Consider the following 19,163-nt stretch of genomic DNA (forward strand, 5'->3'; position numbering starts at 1 on the left):
GAATGGTAGAAGGGACCCTGCTCTATGATAAATTTGCCCTTTTACTTCGAAAGTAGACATAAATTGATCTGGATTTTCGATTTGGGCTCCAAACGACGTCATTTGGAAACATGAGTTGTATTTTCTGATTTGTGACAAAAAACGCTTAGATTCTGACGTAGTTCCAGTAAGGAAAGTCTTCAATGGCTCTGGTGGTGCAGCCAATAGAGGAAGTTTAACTTTTCCTGAGGCGCAACACATTCCCATTGTTTCACCATTGAATTTCAAGGCCTTGCAATAGGGACAAATTTTAGACATTGTCCCGATTTGAAGACATCTACTCAAGCTATAATCATCGACTGGGTTGTACCTGAATGCCAGGCGATAACTTTCAGGTTGCTCTGATTCCTCGGCACGCTTTCTTTTCTTACTTTCTCTATCTGCAGCAAGCCTGATTTCTTGCTGTTCTTGTGATTCCTCGGCACGTTTTCTTTTCTTACTTTCTCTATCAGCAGCAAGCCTGATTTCTTGCTGTTCTTGTAATTCCTCGGCACGCCTTCTTTTTTCACTTTCTCTTTTAGCAGCAAGTCTGCTTCCGCGTTGCTCTGGTAGTTCCTCGGCACGCTTTCTGTTCTTTCTTTCTCTATCAGCCTCAAGCCTGTTTCCTTGCTGTTCTTTTGATTCCTCGGCACGCTTTCTGTTCTTTCTTTCTCTATCAGCCTCAAGCCTGTTTCCTTGCTGTTCTTTTGATTCCTCGGCACGCTTTCTGTTCTTTCTTTCTCTATCAGCCTCAAGCCTGTTTCCCTTGCTGTTCTTTTGATTCCTCGGCACGCTTTCTTTTCTGACTTTCTCTATCAGCAGCAAGTTTTTTGGCATAGACTCTTTGAGCATCCTCATTGGCTTTTGCCATTGTAAGTTCATCAGTCATTTTAAACTTAAACATTAATAGATTTCTACGTGAACATATGTCTTAAATATCTTGAATGACGTCACCATCAAAGCAAAAATGACGACAACTAATTTCATGACGTCAGTCAACACAGAAACATGACGTCACCTGACAGACAGACAGACACACAGACAGACAACTTATTTTTATATATATAGATATATACTAGCTGTTGGGGGTGGCGCTTTGCGCCACCCCAACACCTCCCCCCCAAGCCCCCCCGCGCGTGTAAGTCGTTACGCGCCATATTAGTTACGCGCCATTGTAGTTGTGTCCCTGTGTCCCACCTGTGAATATAGATAGATTTATATATGTGTTTCAAACTACGTAAAAATTGCGAATATACAACATTCTTGGCTTTCCCATTGTCTGTGCATATACAAAGCCGTATGTACTAATAATGACGTCATATGCAAACGCTCTTTTTACAAACAAACAAACATGCATACACACAACTCGTTTTTATATAGATAGATAGATAGATAGATACAATACAAATTAACTGCGTAAAACTTGCGAATATACAACATTCTTTGCTGTCCAATTGTCGCTGCATATAAATAGATTGTCAGGTTTACCGACCCTCGAACATGCAACGTACAATTGTCCATGGGAAAAACAATCAGTATTAAGATCTATACCACATTTTTCTAATGATTGACCTTGAGCTTTGTTAATGGTGATTGCAAATGCTAATCGAATTGGGAATTGCAATCTTTTAAATTGAAAAGGCAGATCCGTTGGAATCATGGGAATGCGAGGAATAAGAACAGCCTCACCCTCAAAAGGCCCTGTCAAGATTGTGGCCTCTATTAGGTTTTCCATTGTTTTTTATTACGGCAAGTTGCGTGCCATTGCAAAGCTTTGGTGGGTTGATATTTCTTAAAAGTATTATTGGTACGCCTATTTTTAGTTGTAGCACGTGTGGTGGAAACCCTGAAAGATCTATGGAATTTAAAAATTCAGATGGATAATTAACCACTTCATTTGGTTCCAAAACTGTGTCGACTGACTTGTAAAGGACTGCCTGGTCTCGAATCTTGGTCAAAACAATATTGTTGATTTCGTGGACGTCTATATTTTTGGGTGTGAGAATCGCTCTTTCACTTAGCCATTTATTATTTTATAATTTTTTAGAATATTCGGAAATACTTTTTCAATCAATTCATTTTTGGACGTTTTGATTCCTCGGCACGCTTTCTTTTCTGACTTTCTCTATCAGCAGCAAGTTTTTTGGCATAGACTCTTTGAGCATCTTCATCGGCTTTTGCCATTGTAAGTTCATCAGTCATTTTAAACTTAAACATTAATAGATTTCTACGTGAACATATATGTCTTAAATATCTTTAATGACGTCACCGTCATAGCAAAAATGACGACAACTAACTTCATGATTAAATATCTTTAATGACGTCACCGTCATAGCAAAAATTACGACAACTGACTTCATGACGTCAGCCGACACAGAAACATGACGTGACCCTGACAGACAGACACACAGACAGACAACTTATTTATATATATATATATATATATATATATATATATATATATATATATATATATATATATATATATATATAAATATATATATATCATGAAAAGAGAAATCACCAATGCAACAGCACAAACACAAAAAAAAAACACAAAAAAAAAGAAAAAAAAAAAGAAAAAAAAAAGAGAGAGACAGAAGGAGAAAAGGAAGACTGTTTTCCTAAATTAGTGATTAATATAGACCAGCACTTGAATGAGGCCTTAACCCTACTCTTCCATTTAATCACATAGGTCAAACAGCATAGCCACACACAATCAACCATAAAGAATAATCCATGGACAGGCAGTCATGTCGTCAATAAGTATAAGTCGTCATTTACCAAACAATAGAAAAAATAATTTAGACAAATAATTCAGAGGCAACACCCAACATAAGGGCTCATCAGGAGAATACACTGGCCTATATAGGGTTTCGCCACTCTAAATTCTCTACCCAGCACAGTGTTGTGGCTACCACAGAATATCCATGGCATCCCCCGCGTCAGGTATCACCCCCAAAATACATGCCTATGAAAAAAAACAGCAAATGTAAAACAACCAAGTAAAACCAAAACAAGCTTATCCTGTTAATATATCCCTCCCTTTAGCAACAATAGGTAAACTAAATATTATAAATTTTACCAAATCTCAAATATTAACACATTGCAAAAAACCTGAATGAACTAAACAAATATAGAATTCATCTTTACCATGTGGCGAATTTTTAAGAAAATCCGCTCAATTAGAAACACAATTCAAAATAAATGGCGCTGTGACAACATTTCTCGAACCTCCGAAATTAGTTGAAAATTTCTTTAAGTATTTCTAGATAATTCTTTTCATATTTATTTAAAAGTTCGTTATAATGAAAACTGAATTTTTTAAATTGCCAAGTTAATTTATTTGCAGAAAAACCTCTTGATATCAATTTTTGGCTTAAGATTTTACATCTATTTTTAAAATCAATATAATTACTACAAATCCTTGCATAACTAAGTAACTGTGAGAAAAACGCTGAATATGTGATATTTGAGTGTATGTTACTTTCAGGGAATGGGAAACTAATCACTTCAAAATCAAAATCATCCGTTTTATTATACATTTTAAAACTTAATTTATTATTATCACAAATATTAATATTTAAATCTAAGAAATGATCTTCATGACCAGCGCCATGACTAGGCTCAAGAATAAGCTCTGATGGATATATATTTTTAGAAATATCAATGAAATCCTTACAATTTAAGACTAAAATATCATCTAAATATCTTTTATTATTTGACAAAGCATGTTTTAAATTAATTGGATTATTCTTATCCATCATATATTTATATTCTAGTTGACTTAAAAACAAGTCAGCTATAAATGGGCTGGCATTCCCCCCCCCCCCATGGGAATTCCCATAATTTGCTTGTACAAATCACCCCCAAATCTTATATAAGTATTGTATAAAACGAATTCCAATAACTCAAAAATCATATCCAAGCTGTAACATCTCAAGTTAACTGTAGTATTAAAGCAGTTTGTCCATATAGCTGTTTTATTATAAATGTCTATTTTTAAGAACCTTTTACTAGATAAGAGTAAATATTTTTTGATAACAGTTTTTAAATCATCAAACACTACATTAAGTGATAAATTAGTATACATTGTCGCAAAATCGAAAGACTCAATTCTTTTAGCTGAAACCGTTGTTAAAGAATCTATCACTTGCAGTGAATTATTAACACTCCAATATGGATTAAAATTCGAAAATTTTTTAATACCAGAACAATAGGTTTTAAGTTTATTTACAATTTCCTTTAAAATTAAAGAGAGGTCAGTAGCAGCAATTCGGGTTGGACATTTAGCTGCTCCAGCAATAAACCGTGGTTTAGGGGGATTCTTATGAAATTTTACAGTCCAATATAGGAAAGGGAACTTTTTATCATTGTCATTTATTTTAATATTAAAATTTTTAAAAAGTATTTCTTCAGTCTTTTCAATTAAATTCTCATCCTCTATATTTACCTTTTCGTAAACATTAGTTGTGCATAACTCCCTTTTTAAGATATCACAATACAGCTTCTGACAAATTACGGCAAAATTATTATTAGCTTTATCCACTGGCACAATTACAAATTCGTTCTTTAGATTAGCAATTGCTTGTTTAATCTTCGCATTATAAAATAATGATTTAGTGTTACTATTTTTTAAGTTAGAATATATTTTATTTCTTATTCTACTAATAATTAAATTCTTCCAACTTTGAAAACTCTCTTTATTTTTATTCTCTTTCTTACACCACTTATCAATAAATAAATCAAAATAATTTTCCAAGCCATCAAGAACACTCGATGGTTTCAGATGATGAGAAAGACGGAAATTAGCCCCTTTATTCATTATAATTTGAAGATCATCTTGCTTTATTATTGACAAGTCCCCTGTTATAACATGTTTGTAAGTAGGATTTACAAATGGGCCAAGTTGCTTACAATTACAAACCAGTTTCCAATTTATATCACTATCTAGTTTTTTTAGTATTAAATTATAATAAGAAATAATTTGCCCAATAGTTTTTGAAAATTTATGAGTTAAAAATGGACTATCATTATAATTCAAATTACTAGGAAGGGCCTGTTTCACATGCCACTGATTTAAAATTTCTGGTAAATTAATATCTTCAATCTGCTTACAAGTAAAATTAATAGGTAAACATAATCTGTTATCCTTATTACTAATCTTATCGAACTTTTTCTTTTTTGAAATAAATTTCGTTTTAGTTAGAATGCAAATTGTATCAAATATTACTTTAAAATTATAATCAAGAGCTGTATTATTCTTAGCAATCCAGAAAAGTTTGATTAAATTCCTCTTGGATAAATTATTTAGACATTTTATTACAGAAATCATACCCCTAGATTCAAGTAGCTGGCATAGATCTATAGAAAGCATATGTACATCTAATTCATTTTTTCTATTATTTTTCCTATGTCCTCTCGATCGTTTTTTACGTTTAGTAGGACAAGTAAAAGAAGGATGGTCCATAAAACCATCAATACATCCTGAGATCGTATCACGCTGCAGGAATGCACTGCATGGGCGACGCCGGGACCTTAGTAGTCAAGAAGCGCCACCCCAACACCTAGTTGGTGGGGGCGGTTCGCCCCCCCCCCAAAGCCCCCCATGCGCAAGTCGTTACGCGCTATATTAGTTACGCGCCATAGTAGTTGTGTCCCTGTGTCCCATCTGTGAATATAGATAGATATATATATATATATATATATATATATTTTTTAACTACGTAAAACTTGCGAATATACAACATTGGCTGTCTAATTGTCTGTGCATATAAATAGATTGTCAGGTTTACCGACTCTTGAACATGCAACATATAATTGTCCATGGGAAAAACAATCTGTATTCAGATCTATACCTCATTATTCTAATGATTGCCCTTGATCTTTGTTGATGGTGATTGCTAATCAAACATTCCCTGTGTCCTCGTCGTAATTTTAATATCCCCCTGTGCCCCCCGGTGTCTCCGTTGTAGTTGTTTCTCTGTGTCCCAGTCGTCATTTGTGTTCCGGTGTCCCAGTCTGTAATTTCTCTTTGAGTGTCGTGGCCGTCATTTATATTCCCTGATTTCCGGTGTCCCGGTCGTCATTTTTGTCCCGGTCGTCATTTGTGTTCCAGTGTCCCGGTCTGTAATTTCTCTTTGAGTGTCCGGGTCGTCATTTATATTTCCTGTGTCCCGGTCTTCATTTGTGTCCCGGTGCTTTGTTGATGGTGATTGCTAATCGAACATTCCTTGTGTCCCGGTCGCTTTCTCTTTGAGTGTCTCGGTCGTCATTTATATTCCCTATGTCCCGGTGTCCCGGTCGTCATTTGTGTCCCGATGTCCCGGTCTGTAATTTCGTCAGTCGACAAACATGACGTCAGTCGACACACAAACATGACTTCACTCGACAGACACACAGACAACTTATTTTTACGTAGTTAAAAATATATATATATCTATCTTTATTCATAGGTGGGACACAGGGACACAACTACAATGGCACGTAACTAATATGGCGTGTCCCGGTCGTCATTTGTGTCCCGGTTTCCCGATCTGTATATACATTCGTTTTTGAATTAGTCTTTTTTTTAGTTTTTTGTTTTTAACCTTTTTTTTTAGTTTTTTTAGTTATACCTCATGATTCTAATGATTGCCCTTGAGCTTTGTTGATGGTGATTGCTAATCGAACATTCCCTGTGTCCCCGTCGTCATTTATATATCCCCCTGTGCCCCCCGGCGTCCCTGTCGTAGTCGTGTCCCTGTGTCCCGGTCGTCATTTATATTCCCTGTGTCCCGGTCGTCATTTGTGTCCCGGTGTGTATATACATTCGTTTTTGAATTGGTATATGATGAAATAAATTTTTGTGTTCTTCCCCTTTTTTTCTTTTTAGTTTATTTTTTTGGTTTTTACCTTTTTTTCAGTTTTTTTTTAGTTTTTTCTCTATTTTCTTTTTATTTTTTTTTGTAGTTTTTACCTTTTTAGTTTTTTTTATTTTTATTTTTTTTTTAGTTTTGTTTTTCTCTTTTATTTTTCAGTCTTTTCCTTTTTCTATTTTTTTTCTTTTTTAGTTTTTTCAGTTTTTTAGCTTTTTTAGTTTTTTTTCTTTTTAGTTTTTTTTTGTACTATGATGAAATAATTCATAATTCAGACGTCATATGCGGACAGACAGACAGACAGACATAACAGACATACAACTTATTTTTATGTTTTTCTCTTTTATTTTTCAGTTTTTTTCCTTTTTTTCTTTTTTCTTTTTTAGTTTTTTTAGTTTTTTTTAGTTTTTTAGTTTTTTTAATTTTTTTATTAGTTTTTTTCTTTATAGTTTTTTTGTAGTGTTTACCTTTTTTTAGTTTTTTTAGTTTTTTTTTTAGTTTTTAGTTTTTTCTTTTTAGTTTTTTTTTGTAGTTTTTACCTAGCCAAGGTTCGAACCAGCAACCTCTCGAACCTAGAACCTGGAACATAACGCGTTACCAACTCAACTACTTTGGGCTTGAATACATTCGTTTTTGAATTGGTATATGATGAAATAATTCAGACGTCATATGCGGACAGACAGACAGACAGACATAACACACATACAACTTTTTTTTATATATATAGATTATATATATATATATATATATATATATATATATATATATATATATATATATATATATATATATATATATATATATATATATATATATATATATATATATATTGAATTCCTCGGTATGCTTTCTGTTCTTACTTTCTCTATCAGCCGCAAGCCTGTTTTCTTGCTGTTCTTGTGATTCCTCGGAACGCTTTCTTTTCTTACTTTCTCTATCAGCCGCAAGTTTTTTTGGCATAGACTCTTTGAGCAGCTTCCTTGGCTGTTGCCATTGTAGGTTCTGCAGTCATTTTACAATTAAACATTTTTCCGTCCACGATCTTCTTACAGTTAAAAATTTGTCTTCGAACGATTTTCTTAAATACCTTTAATGACGCCATCGGCATAACAAACATGACGACAATTATCTTCATGATGACATGACGTCGCTCGATAGACCCACAGACAACTTATTTATATATATATATATATATATATATATATATATATATATATATATATATATATACTAGCTGTTGGGGTGGCGCTTCGCGCCACCCCAACGCCTAGTTGGTGGGGGCGCTTCGCGCCCCCACCAAGCCCCCCCGCGCGCGTAAGTCGTTACGCGCCATATTAGTTACGTGCCATTGTAGTTGTGTCCCTATGTCCCACCTGTGAATATATATATATATATATATATATATATATATATATATATATATATATATATATATATATATATATATATATGTTTTTATCTACGTAAAACTTGCGAATATACAACATTCTTTGCTGTCCCATTGTCTGTGCATATAAATAGATTGTCAGGTTTACCGACTCTTGAACATGCAACATATAATGGTCCATGGGAAAACAATCCGTATTCAGATCTATACCTCATGATTCTAATGATTGCCCTTGAGCTTTGTTGATGGTGATTGCTAATCGACCATTCCCTGAGTCGCCATCGTCATTTATATATCCCCCTGTGCACCCCGGCGTCCCCTTTGTAGTTATGTCCCTGTGTCCCGGTCGTCATTTATATTCCCTGTGTCCCGGTCGTCATTTGTGTCCCGGCGTCCCAGTCTGTGATTTCTCTTTGAGCGTCCCGGGCGTCATTTATATTCCTTGTGTCGCGGTGTCCCGGTCGTCATTTATATCCCCCTGTGCCCCCGGTGTCCCCGTTGTAGTTGTGTCATTTATATTCCCTGTGTCCCGGTCGTCATCCCGGTATACATTCGTTTTTGATTTCTTTCTTTTTCTTTTTAGTTTTTTTTTGAAGTTTTTATCTTTTTAGTTTTTTTACTTTTATTTATATTTTTTTAGTTTTCTTTTTCTCCTTTATTTTTCAATTTTTTTCCTTTTTTTAGTTTTTTTTTCTTTTTTAGTTCTTTTAGTTTTTACCTTTTTAGTTTTTTTTAGTTTTTTAGATTAAATTTTTTTTTAGTTTTTCACCTTTTTTCTTTTTAGTTTTTTATTGGTTATATTATTTACCAAATTAATGTGTTTTACAATATACTAAGCATCGTCATAACAAAAATGACGACAACTAATTTCATGACGTCAGCCGACACAGAAACATGACGTCACCTGATCCACGATCCACAGATCCACAGACAACTTATTTTTATATATATAGAAGATATCTATATATATATAAAAATAAGTTGTCTGTGGATCTGTGGATCGTGGATCAGGTGACGTCATGTTTCTGTGTCGGCTGACGTCATGAAATTAGTTGTTGTCATTTTTGTTATGACGATGCTTAGTATATTGTAAAACACATTAATTTGGTTAATAATATACCATTTAAAACACCAAAATGAACATGCTGGAGTAGTCACTCGGTGAGAGAGGGTGTCAGAACGGAGAATGAAGGTCCTTTGGTTAATAATATACCATTTAAAACACCAAAATGAACATGCTCGAGTAGTCACTCGGTGAGAGAGGGTGTCAGAACGGAGAATGAAGGTCCCAGGTTCAAATCCTGGTTAGGCTAAAAAAGGTAAAAAACTAAAAACTAAAAAAAAAACTGAAAAAACTAAAAAAAGGCAAAAACTACAAAAAAAATAAAAACTAATAAAAAAATAAAACGGCCGAAAAACTAAAAAAACTAAAGAAACCAAAAAAAGGAAAAAACTTAAAAAACTAAAAACTAAAAAAAAACTAAAAAAAGGAAAAAACTGAAAAAAAGAAGAGAAAAAGAAAACTAATAAAATTAAAAATAAACATAAAAAAAAATAAAAAAGATAAAAACTAAAAATAAAGTAAAAAGAAAAAACGAAAAAAAAATAAAAAAGCTAAAAAAAAGGTAAAAACCAATAACTAAAAAGAAAAAAGGTGAAAAACTAAAAAAAAATTTAATCTAAAAAACTAAAAAAAACTAAAAAGGTAAAAACTAAAAGAACTAAAAAAGAAAAAATAACTAAAAAAAGGAAAAAAACTGAAAAATAAAGGAGAAAAAGAAAACTAAAAAAATATAAATAAAAGTAAAAAAACTAAAAAGATAAAAACTTCAAAAAAAAACTAAAAAGAAAAAGAAAGAAACTAAAAAACCTAAAAAAAGGTCAAAACCAATAAAAAAAACTAAAAGGAAAAAAGGGAAAAAATTAAAAATTTATTTCATCATATACCAATTCAAAAACGAATGTATACCGGGATGACGACCGGGACACAGGGAATATAAATGACACAACTACAACGGGGACGCCGGGGGCACAGGGGGATATAAATGACGACCGGGACACCGGGACACAAGGAATATAAATGACGCCCGGGACGCTCAAAGAGAAATCACAGACTGGGACACCGGGACACAAATGACGACCGGGACACAGGGAATATAAATGACGACCGGGACACAGGGACATAACTACAAAGGGGACGCCGGGGTGCACAGGGGGATATATAAATGACGATGGCGACTCAGGGAATGGTCGATTAGCAATCACCATCAACAAAGCTCAAGGGGAATCATTAGAATCATGAGGTATAGATCTGAATACGGATTGTTTTCCCATGGACCATTATATGTTGTATGTTCAAGAGTCGGTAAACCTGACAATCTATTTATATGCACAGACAATGGGACAGCAAAGAATGTTGTATATTCGCAAGTTTTACGTAGTTAAAAACATATATATATATATATATATATATATATATATATATATATATATATATATATATATATATATATATATATATATAACTACAATGGCGCGTAACTAATATGGCGCGTAACGACTTACGCGCGCGGGGGGGCTTGGGGGGGGGGGCGCGAAGCGCCCCCACCAACTAGGTGTTGGGGTGGCGCGAAGCGCCACCCCAACAGCTAGTATATATATATATATATATATAAGCTGTTGGGGTGGCGCCACCCCAACACCTAGTTGGTGGGGGCACTTCGCCCCCCCCCGCGCGTAAGTCGTTGCGTGCCATATTAGATACGCGCCATTGTAGTTGTGTCCCTGGGTACCACCTATGAATATAGATAGATTTATATATGTGTCTTGAACTACGTAAAACTTGCGAATAAAGTTACCAGTTTTTACTCTTTAAGAAATTCTATCTCTTTTCATACTGAAGTCTTTTCAAAGATTTTTGATTATTCAAGCAAGCCGGATCAAAAATCGTCGGATCAAAAATGAAAATGAAGAGCAAAGACATACGCAGGTAGAAGACATGCGACACCAAGCATGTGAGCGAGTCAAAACTGAAAATGAAGAAAAAATGCACACGCGGTTAAAAGAACACTGGCAGCGTGTCAAAAATGAAAATGAAGAGCAAAGACACGCACAGTTAAAAAACCGGCGACACTGACTATGTGAGCATGTCAAAAATGAAAATGAAAAGTAAAGATGCACGTGGTTGGAAGACATGCGACATCAAACATATGAGCAAGTCAACAATTAAAATGAAATTCAACCTGGACAGCGAAAATCAAAACATTTGAAAATTGAAAGTAATAGCGATGGTGATTGGCTATTGGATTTCGACATGGATAAGGGCATCAATGTCTACCATACCTTTGTTTAAAAAAAAAGCAAAGACTAAACAATGAGTATGTCATAATGACGAAATACAAGCCGAGATGAAGCTAACCAAACAAATTGAAAAGGGTAGCGATGATTATTAGTTTTTACATGGATAAGGTTATCAATGCCTATCATACGTTTGAAAATAAAAAACCTGGACTAGATAAAACGTTGGAAGAAACAAAAATATTTGTCCCACCACCTGAACATTTGAATGGAACCAAGGTTCGGTGCAATGTCTTTCATAGAGCATGTGATAAAGTCAAAAATGAAAAGGAAAAACACGCGCGGTTAGAACACATGCGACGTCAAACGTGTGAGCGAGTCAGTAAAAATCAACATGGACAGCGTTAAAATTGAAAATGATAGCGAGGATGATATGGTTTGGTATTTCAACATGGATAAGGTCATCATTGCCTACCATACCTTTGTTAAAAAGAAAACAAAGGTTCGACAATACATATTTCATAATGACGAAATACGAGTCGAGGTCAAACGAATCAAACAAATTGAAAATGATACCGATGGTTATTAGGTTTTGGAGTTTGACATGGATAAGGTCATCTATGCCTACCATACCTTGAAACCGAAAATCTGGACTAAATAAATAGTTGAAAGAAAATGAAGTTTTTCCTCGTTAACGCATTTGTCACGTATCTAACATCTAAAAATATCATAAAAACGTACCAGAACTCAAGGGTACTAATATACAATTTTGTATTTCTTTTCAAAGCCCATTATTGTGTCGCCTACAATTCATTTACTATGAATTAACTAAAAATTACAGAAATGAATTTACTTCTAAGCGCAGAAAAGCATAGAGTGAGCTCTTCTGCAGAGTGATTAAGGCTTAAACTAAATTAGACACAAAACTAAATTTGAATTGAAAATTTTGCCATTTCTAAAGACTAAACGTTTGAAAACGGGATTGGCACTCTATGTCTTAAGCATGACTTCAATTTTTATTGCAATATCAGTAACTTTAGGTTTGAATAAAATAAAAAAACTAGTTTTTTAACTGAAAGTAAAGAGCGACATCAAAACTTAAAACGAACAGAAATTACTCCGTATATGAAATGGGCTGTCCCCTCCTCAACGCCTCGCTCTTTACGCTAAAGTGTTTAATTGTTTAAAAAGTAGAATTGAGGCAAAGAGTCAAACTTTAGCGTAAAGAGCGAGGGATTGCGGAGGGGACAGCCCATTTCATATACGGAGTAATTTCTGTCCGTTTTAAGTTTTAATGTCGCTCCTTACTTTCAGTTAAAAAAACTAGTTTTTTTTATTTAATTTCTGAACATCTTTGAATTAATACATGTTTGATTTTGGCTCTCCGCACATAAATTATTAAAATGAAATTTGCCTGTTAATTCTTTTTTTTGGCTAAATGGCTTTCTCTTAGATTTGATCAGACGATTTTGAGAAATAAGGGGTGGGGAAGGAGGCCTAGTTGCCCTCCAATTTTTCGGTTACTTAAAAAGGCTACTAGAAGTTTTAATTTTTAACGACCGTTTTTATTAGTAAAAAATATACGTAACTTAAGAATTAAGAATTAACTTACGTAAAAAAGTTTTATATTCTTATTTTTTTATTATGCATATGAGGGTTTGTCCCCACGTTAATACCTCGCTCTAAACTAAATCTTAATTTTGTCACAATTCTTTAAGTTCATTTTAAGTTTTAATGCTTCTCCTTACTTTCAATTGAAAAAACATTTTCATGTTTATTTTTTCATTGTTTTTCTTTTATAGTAATGCTAGAAAATCCTGCGCCCTTTTCATTGAATTTCTCTTCCGCCATGACATATTCCTCCAAGGAAAGATCCTCCCGCATAGCAAAGTCCCCCAGGGACTGTGGGGGAATAAGTCATCCCCAAAGACATAGTTATTATGGTTTTCAACTATGAGGAACAAAATCGCTATCTCAAATTTTGATCCGTTGACTTTGGGGAAAAATTAGCGTGGGAGGGGGCCTAGGTGCCCACCAATTTTTGGTCACTTAAAAAGGGCACTAGAACTTTTCATTTCCGTTAGAATGAGCCCTCTTGCGACATTCTAGGACCATTTGGTCGATATGATGACCCTGGGGGAAAAGAAAAAAAAACGAAAAACAAATAAACACGCACCCGTGATCTGTCTTCTGGCAAAAAATACGAAATTCCACCTTTTTGTAGATAGGAGGTAGAAATTTTTGCGATAGGGCTCTCTGATACGCTGAATACGATAGTGTGATTTTCCTTAAGATTCTATGACTTTTAGGGGATGTTTCCCCCTATTTTTCAAAATAAAGCAAATTTTTTCAGGCTCGTAACTTTTGATGACAAAGACTAAATTTGATGAAACTTATATATTTAAAATCAGCATGAAAAACCAATTCCTTTGATGTATCTCTTAGTATCAAAATTCCGTTTTTTAGAGTTTCGTTTACTATTGAGCCGGGTCGCTCCTTACTGCAGTTCGTTACCACGAACTGTTTGATTTTTTCCTTAATAGTAACATGTGTTCTTTTTAAGTTTAGGTTCTTTTTCAATTTGAATTCTGATAGTTTGAGTTTTAATGTCATTTTTAATATTTGCTGAAAAATATTTTCTTTAATTTAATGAATTAAAGTAGGTAATCAGCATGAATTATTTTTCCTTTCTTTTTGTGTAGGTAGCTGCACTTTCCATAGCATCAGCAAATGGTATTCTATTAAAAGGTGGCAAAGAAGCTAAGTTCAGCAATGAAGCATTAATGGATGTCGTTAAGGATTCTTTGTCTGCTTACAAAGCAGAAGAAGCAGTTAACTTGGTAAGATCTTGTTTTTATCCTTAGATTTTTTTGAACGATGCTCAATTTTTGTATCTTCAGAGTCTTCAGACAAATGCATGGCGAAACTCGATTGTTAAAAAGTGAGCTCTTGAGGCTCTTAGGAGTTTTCTAATCAATCATACTCTTTGTGTAGTTCTTGATGGGTTCACTTCCGGCAGGTGTCTAGCTAAGTCTGGGATTCATTATGGTAATGTCTTGGACCAACACTTTTCCTGGTCTGTATCAACGATAAAGTTGACAATCTCATTAATCCTCTAAACCACTTACCTGACTATACCAAAATATAAGCAGCTGTACATAAATCCGTCATTTTGTACATCATTTGCATAGTTTGTGTCACATTCTGCGCTCGCATCGCTGGTTAATGCCAAGTCATGGAGTTGACAAAGGAGATGCAGAGACAATCTGACTTCTTATATGCAATCAGCCCCCGCAATCAAACCGCATCTCTATTTAGCATCAAGTCTGGTAATAGATGAATGAGTATTACGAACGGATGTTCTGTTTTCAATTGGTAGTGTTGGGTGATAATTTGACTGAACGATTTATCGATATATTTTACTTTCAACAACTTTAACTTTATTAATATCAAATAATCGATTCATGCATCTCTGCATCTCATGCAGGCCTGTGAACGTAGGGGAAAACATTATAATCATATCTATCAAGATTCATAATATAAGAAAAGGGAATAAACACGGAGAGGAAAAAATAATAAAAGAAGAAAAACAGAAAAATGCAAACAGTTATTTAAAAACCTTTTTTTTTATTATTTATGCTCAATTGAACTGGCAAATATATTACTATTATTACTTGTATATAAAAAAAAGAAGAATAAGAAGAAAAATTAACCCAAATGACTTAATTAATCTTTTGAAGACTCCGATGGAGTGGCAATCTCTGATATTCTACGTCAGGGAGTTCTAAACTTACTACATGCGTATATAGGGCTAAAGTCTGACCTCACGGTTGGAGTTCTAACATTCAATAAAATTTCAGAGTTGCGAGTTCCGTGAAGATCTATACTAACTCGGGTTTGTAACAATTTCGAAAAACAAGAGGGAAATTGGCCTTGAAGATATTTATGAATAAAATAGCAAAAAGATAGGAAATACTGTGGACGGAACCTAAGAAGAGAATTTGTTGACGTCTATTCCTATCTGAAATTAACTGACGGGCCTTTTCATGAAGAAGAGAAAGTTGTTTTAATAAGGTTGGGAAAGTACTTATCAAAACAATATAACAGTAATTTATGTACAGTTCTATGAGAGAATTATAAAAAAGCTTTAAAATACATCCAGGAAAAATATACCTTAGCATACGTATCATACCTAAGTTTCTTGACACTTTTAATCAGAGAAGGTTAATACGGTTCTTAAATGAATGATTCTCATCGAAAAGGACTTCTAGAAACCTAACAAACCTATTTTGTGATCTAGGAATAATACCTTTAGAACTACCCTTAGAATAATATTCAAACCATGAAATTGCAAGCCAATTCTAAAAAAAACTAAAAATTGAGGTTTGGAAACATTTAGAGCTAGATAATTTGCTTCAAACGACTCATAAGCTCTGTCCATCAGTATTTGAAGCTTTATTACCAAATTATGTTGATCCCACTCGGCATAAACAAGCATACTATCATCAGCAAATGGAAATAAATCAATATTTTGTTCAATATATTGGATTAGGATACTGCAACTCATCTGGGTGAAATATACTTCAATAAACGGACCTTGGAGTATTTTTTATAACCCATCATAAGTCATTGGCATATACAATGTCTACTGAAATTCCAAAGTCTACTTCAGCCTTGATGTCAGACCCTGGATCAAAAGAAGTAAACCGGCCATGAAGATAAGATTGCAATCATCTTAATACTTCTCTCCAAACACCAAAATGTGAAAATTTTGCAAGAAGAATATCATGGGACAAACTAACAAAACCTTTTTTCCCATCCAAAAAATTGCCGCTGGTATTTTCTTCAAGTCCAAAGCATTATTGAGTAGAATGCTTTGGACAGTAGAATGCTTTGGAGGAAACCCGAATTGGTGTCCATGAAAAAATTTCTTTGCAGCAAAAAAATCTGCCAAACGAGAATAAAATGATATTTTGAAAAATCTTTGAGAATGTAAAAAGAAGGGAAATAGGCCGGTAATTTGAAATATCACTCTTACTACCACCTTTATGGATGACGATTATACGCACGGACTTCAATTCTTCAAGGGAAAACTCCGTGTTCAAACGACCTATTAGTTAATTTTGTTAGCGGAGTCACTATCGCTTAAAGAATAGACTTGACTATTCGAGTTAGGACTAAATCAGGTCCTGAAGAAGATGATCCCTTTAAATTAGAATCTATCCGAGAAACCTCTGTTTCAGTTACTTGTTCAAGCACAAAAGATTTGTGGCAAAAAAGACCCAAATATCTTGTAAAATCACTATTGGATCTTGACTCAGATACAGAATTAGCTGTCAAACGACCAATTGAAGCAAAATTAGCTGTCAAACGACCAATTGAAGCAAAATACGATGTAAATTCTTGCATTATTTCTTCTTCTTTATCAATATCCTGTCCGTATAGCTTGAGCTTCGTTGTTAATGATGGAGGCAAATGACCGGGCTTAACAATGGAATTAATAATCATCCTTGTTTTTTTTTCCTGCACTCTGAAAAGTTTCTACGATAATAATCTGTTTTAACCCTACGCGTTGCTGACCTAAATATATTTCGATACTCTTTGGAACGATGATGTCACTCAGGTGTAGGATGATTCTTGTAAACTTCCCAAAGATAAGCTTTTCGCTTAGCATACTTTAATAATCCAGGAGTCATCCAGGGGCACAATGGGGCTGACATCTTGGAATCATTTGTCTTCTGGTTACGTAGGCACGCCTTAACAAATGTGTTCTTGATCACCCCATAAAATTTTTCAATCACATCGTTTATAGGCGTATTAAAATCATCCACAAATTCCCATGATACTTCCAGTAGTTTCAACCTAAGGTTCAAGAGCTGCTCTTCCTTTATGAGAAAATGCTCTCTTTGAACAAATGATTTAGAAGGACGGGTATTCAACACATCAAACTTAGTGCATACAGGAAAATGGTCAGATATATCCGAAATAATTACAGCGCTATTTTGAGAAGAAAAAGATGAAAATATGTTATCAATTAAAGTGGCGGACAACTCAGTGATACGTGTTGGAATCAAAATAGAAGGCAATAAACCAAAAGAAGTCATAGCAGGTAAACAATCAATCGCCATTGATGAGTTTTTATCCAATAAGTTAATATTAAAATCACCCATAAATATAATATCAAAATTCGGACTATAAACTTTTTTCAATACACCCATAAGAATATCAAGGAAAGAAAAAAAAGGGTCCATTAGGGGGCGATAAACCTCCGCAAATAGAATGGTTTTCTGATTAATTTAGTAATTCAATACAAAGCGACTCAAATACTCCTTCAAAATTAACAGAAAGATCTTCACGAGTCGAATATGTACAACCATTAGTAATGTAAAAAGCAAGACCTTCTTTAGACATTTTTGACATATTTAACCGTTCAATCGTATAACCTGGAATATCAACCAATGATTCATTAATATCTTTTAAAATGTTTCACACAATCTGGTTACATTAGGGGATGAATGCAACTCACAAAGAAGGAATTTAAATTCATCAATAGACGAACAAAGGCCTTGAATATTCAACTTTGTAACTCACCGACCCCAACTTGGCCTTCATACAATCTACTTCTATATTTAGTTTCATTATTACCAACAGCCCCTAATAATCGTCTTGACGCATAATCCCACTTCCCCCGTTCAATACCTCTTCTAAATCTAACGGTTCAGAACAGACAAACCACCAGAATGATTAGATATATTTAATTTATTATTGCAAGCGAGTTCAGTCAACTGCTCACCTTTGTTTGAATACGCCATGATAGCTTGGAGATAATCGGGGATTTAGCATTAGGGCTAGATGATGCCAACAAATTTTCCAGCAATAAAATAAGAAAGAAAACAAGAACTAAAAATAAATAGTATCAGTTCATAAAAGTGATAAGAACACTTAATAAGTAAAGACAAAAACAAATGCAAGACTGAGAGTCAACAATTTTGAGATTAATAATGAAAAGAACGAAAATAGCAAAAAAATACACGAACTAAACAGATTTCTCTGAATGAAAAGAAAAAAGTAAAAAAAGTTAATGCAGGACTGAGAATCGACAGTTTTTAGAATAATAATGAAAATAAGAAAAATAACGAAAAAGTAGTAAGAAAAAGGACAAAAAAGAAAAAAGGAAAAAAAGCAATACAATAGAAAGAAAAAACGACGAAAGCAACGAAAATATTATTTCAAATGCATTCACCAAGGGATCCTCTTTTCCGCGCAGACGGTTTACCTTGTGACCTCACTAGTATGTTACCGCGCACAGTCTATACATGTTTGATACCGAACCGATCCCTTGCGGCATTTAGCAAATCATGACGTCGCTTTGAAAGGGGTTCCGACACAAAGATGCCCGAACCAGCTAGTTTAGACTTCTGTGAGAAAACTTTTCGAGCAATTAGTTTGCTAGCAAATCGTACTAGTACTGGCACTGGCAGCGCTAACAAATCGCACTGGGGCAACTTTGTCACTAGCAGTATGAGGCCCACTTATTCTAAACCAGAAAAAAAAACATGATAATTCGCCAGAAGACATATCAGTAACACCTATCTGTGTCGATA

The 19,163-nt window shown here is 34.2% G+C and overlaps 2 protein-coding genes across 4 annotated transcripts in view; one reads left to right on the forward strand and one right to left on the reverse strand.

Annotated features, from left to right (window-relative positions):
- LOC136025140 (uncharacterized) overlaps nucleotides 1-19,163 on the reverse strand; it is a gene marked incomplete in the record, with an annotated part of 224,685 nt that overhangs the window by 106,169 nt on the left and 99,353 nt on the right.
- LOC136025137 (delta-1-pyrroline-5-carboxylate synthase-like) overlaps nucleotides 1-19,163 on the forward strand; it is a 127,727-nt gene that overhangs the window by 101,576 nt on the left and 6,988 nt on the right. For all 3 annotated transcript variants that reach the window (XM_065700886.1, XM_065700885.1, XM_065700887.1), the window contains one exon: nucleotides 14,262-14,399. In XM_065700886.1, the coding sequence (XP_065556958.1) occupies nucleotides 14,262-14,399 (138 nt within the window). The remainder of the gene's footprint in view (nucleotides 1-14,261; nucleotides 14,400-19,163) is intronic.

Source organism: Artemia franciscana, chromosome 3, assembly GCF_032884065.1.
Source record: "Artemia franciscana chromosome 3, ASM3288406v1, whole genome shotgun sequence".
Taxonomy (NCBI): domain Eukaryota; kingdom Metazoa; phylum Arthropoda; class Branchiopoda; order Anostraca; family Artemiidae; genus Artemia; species Artemia franciscana.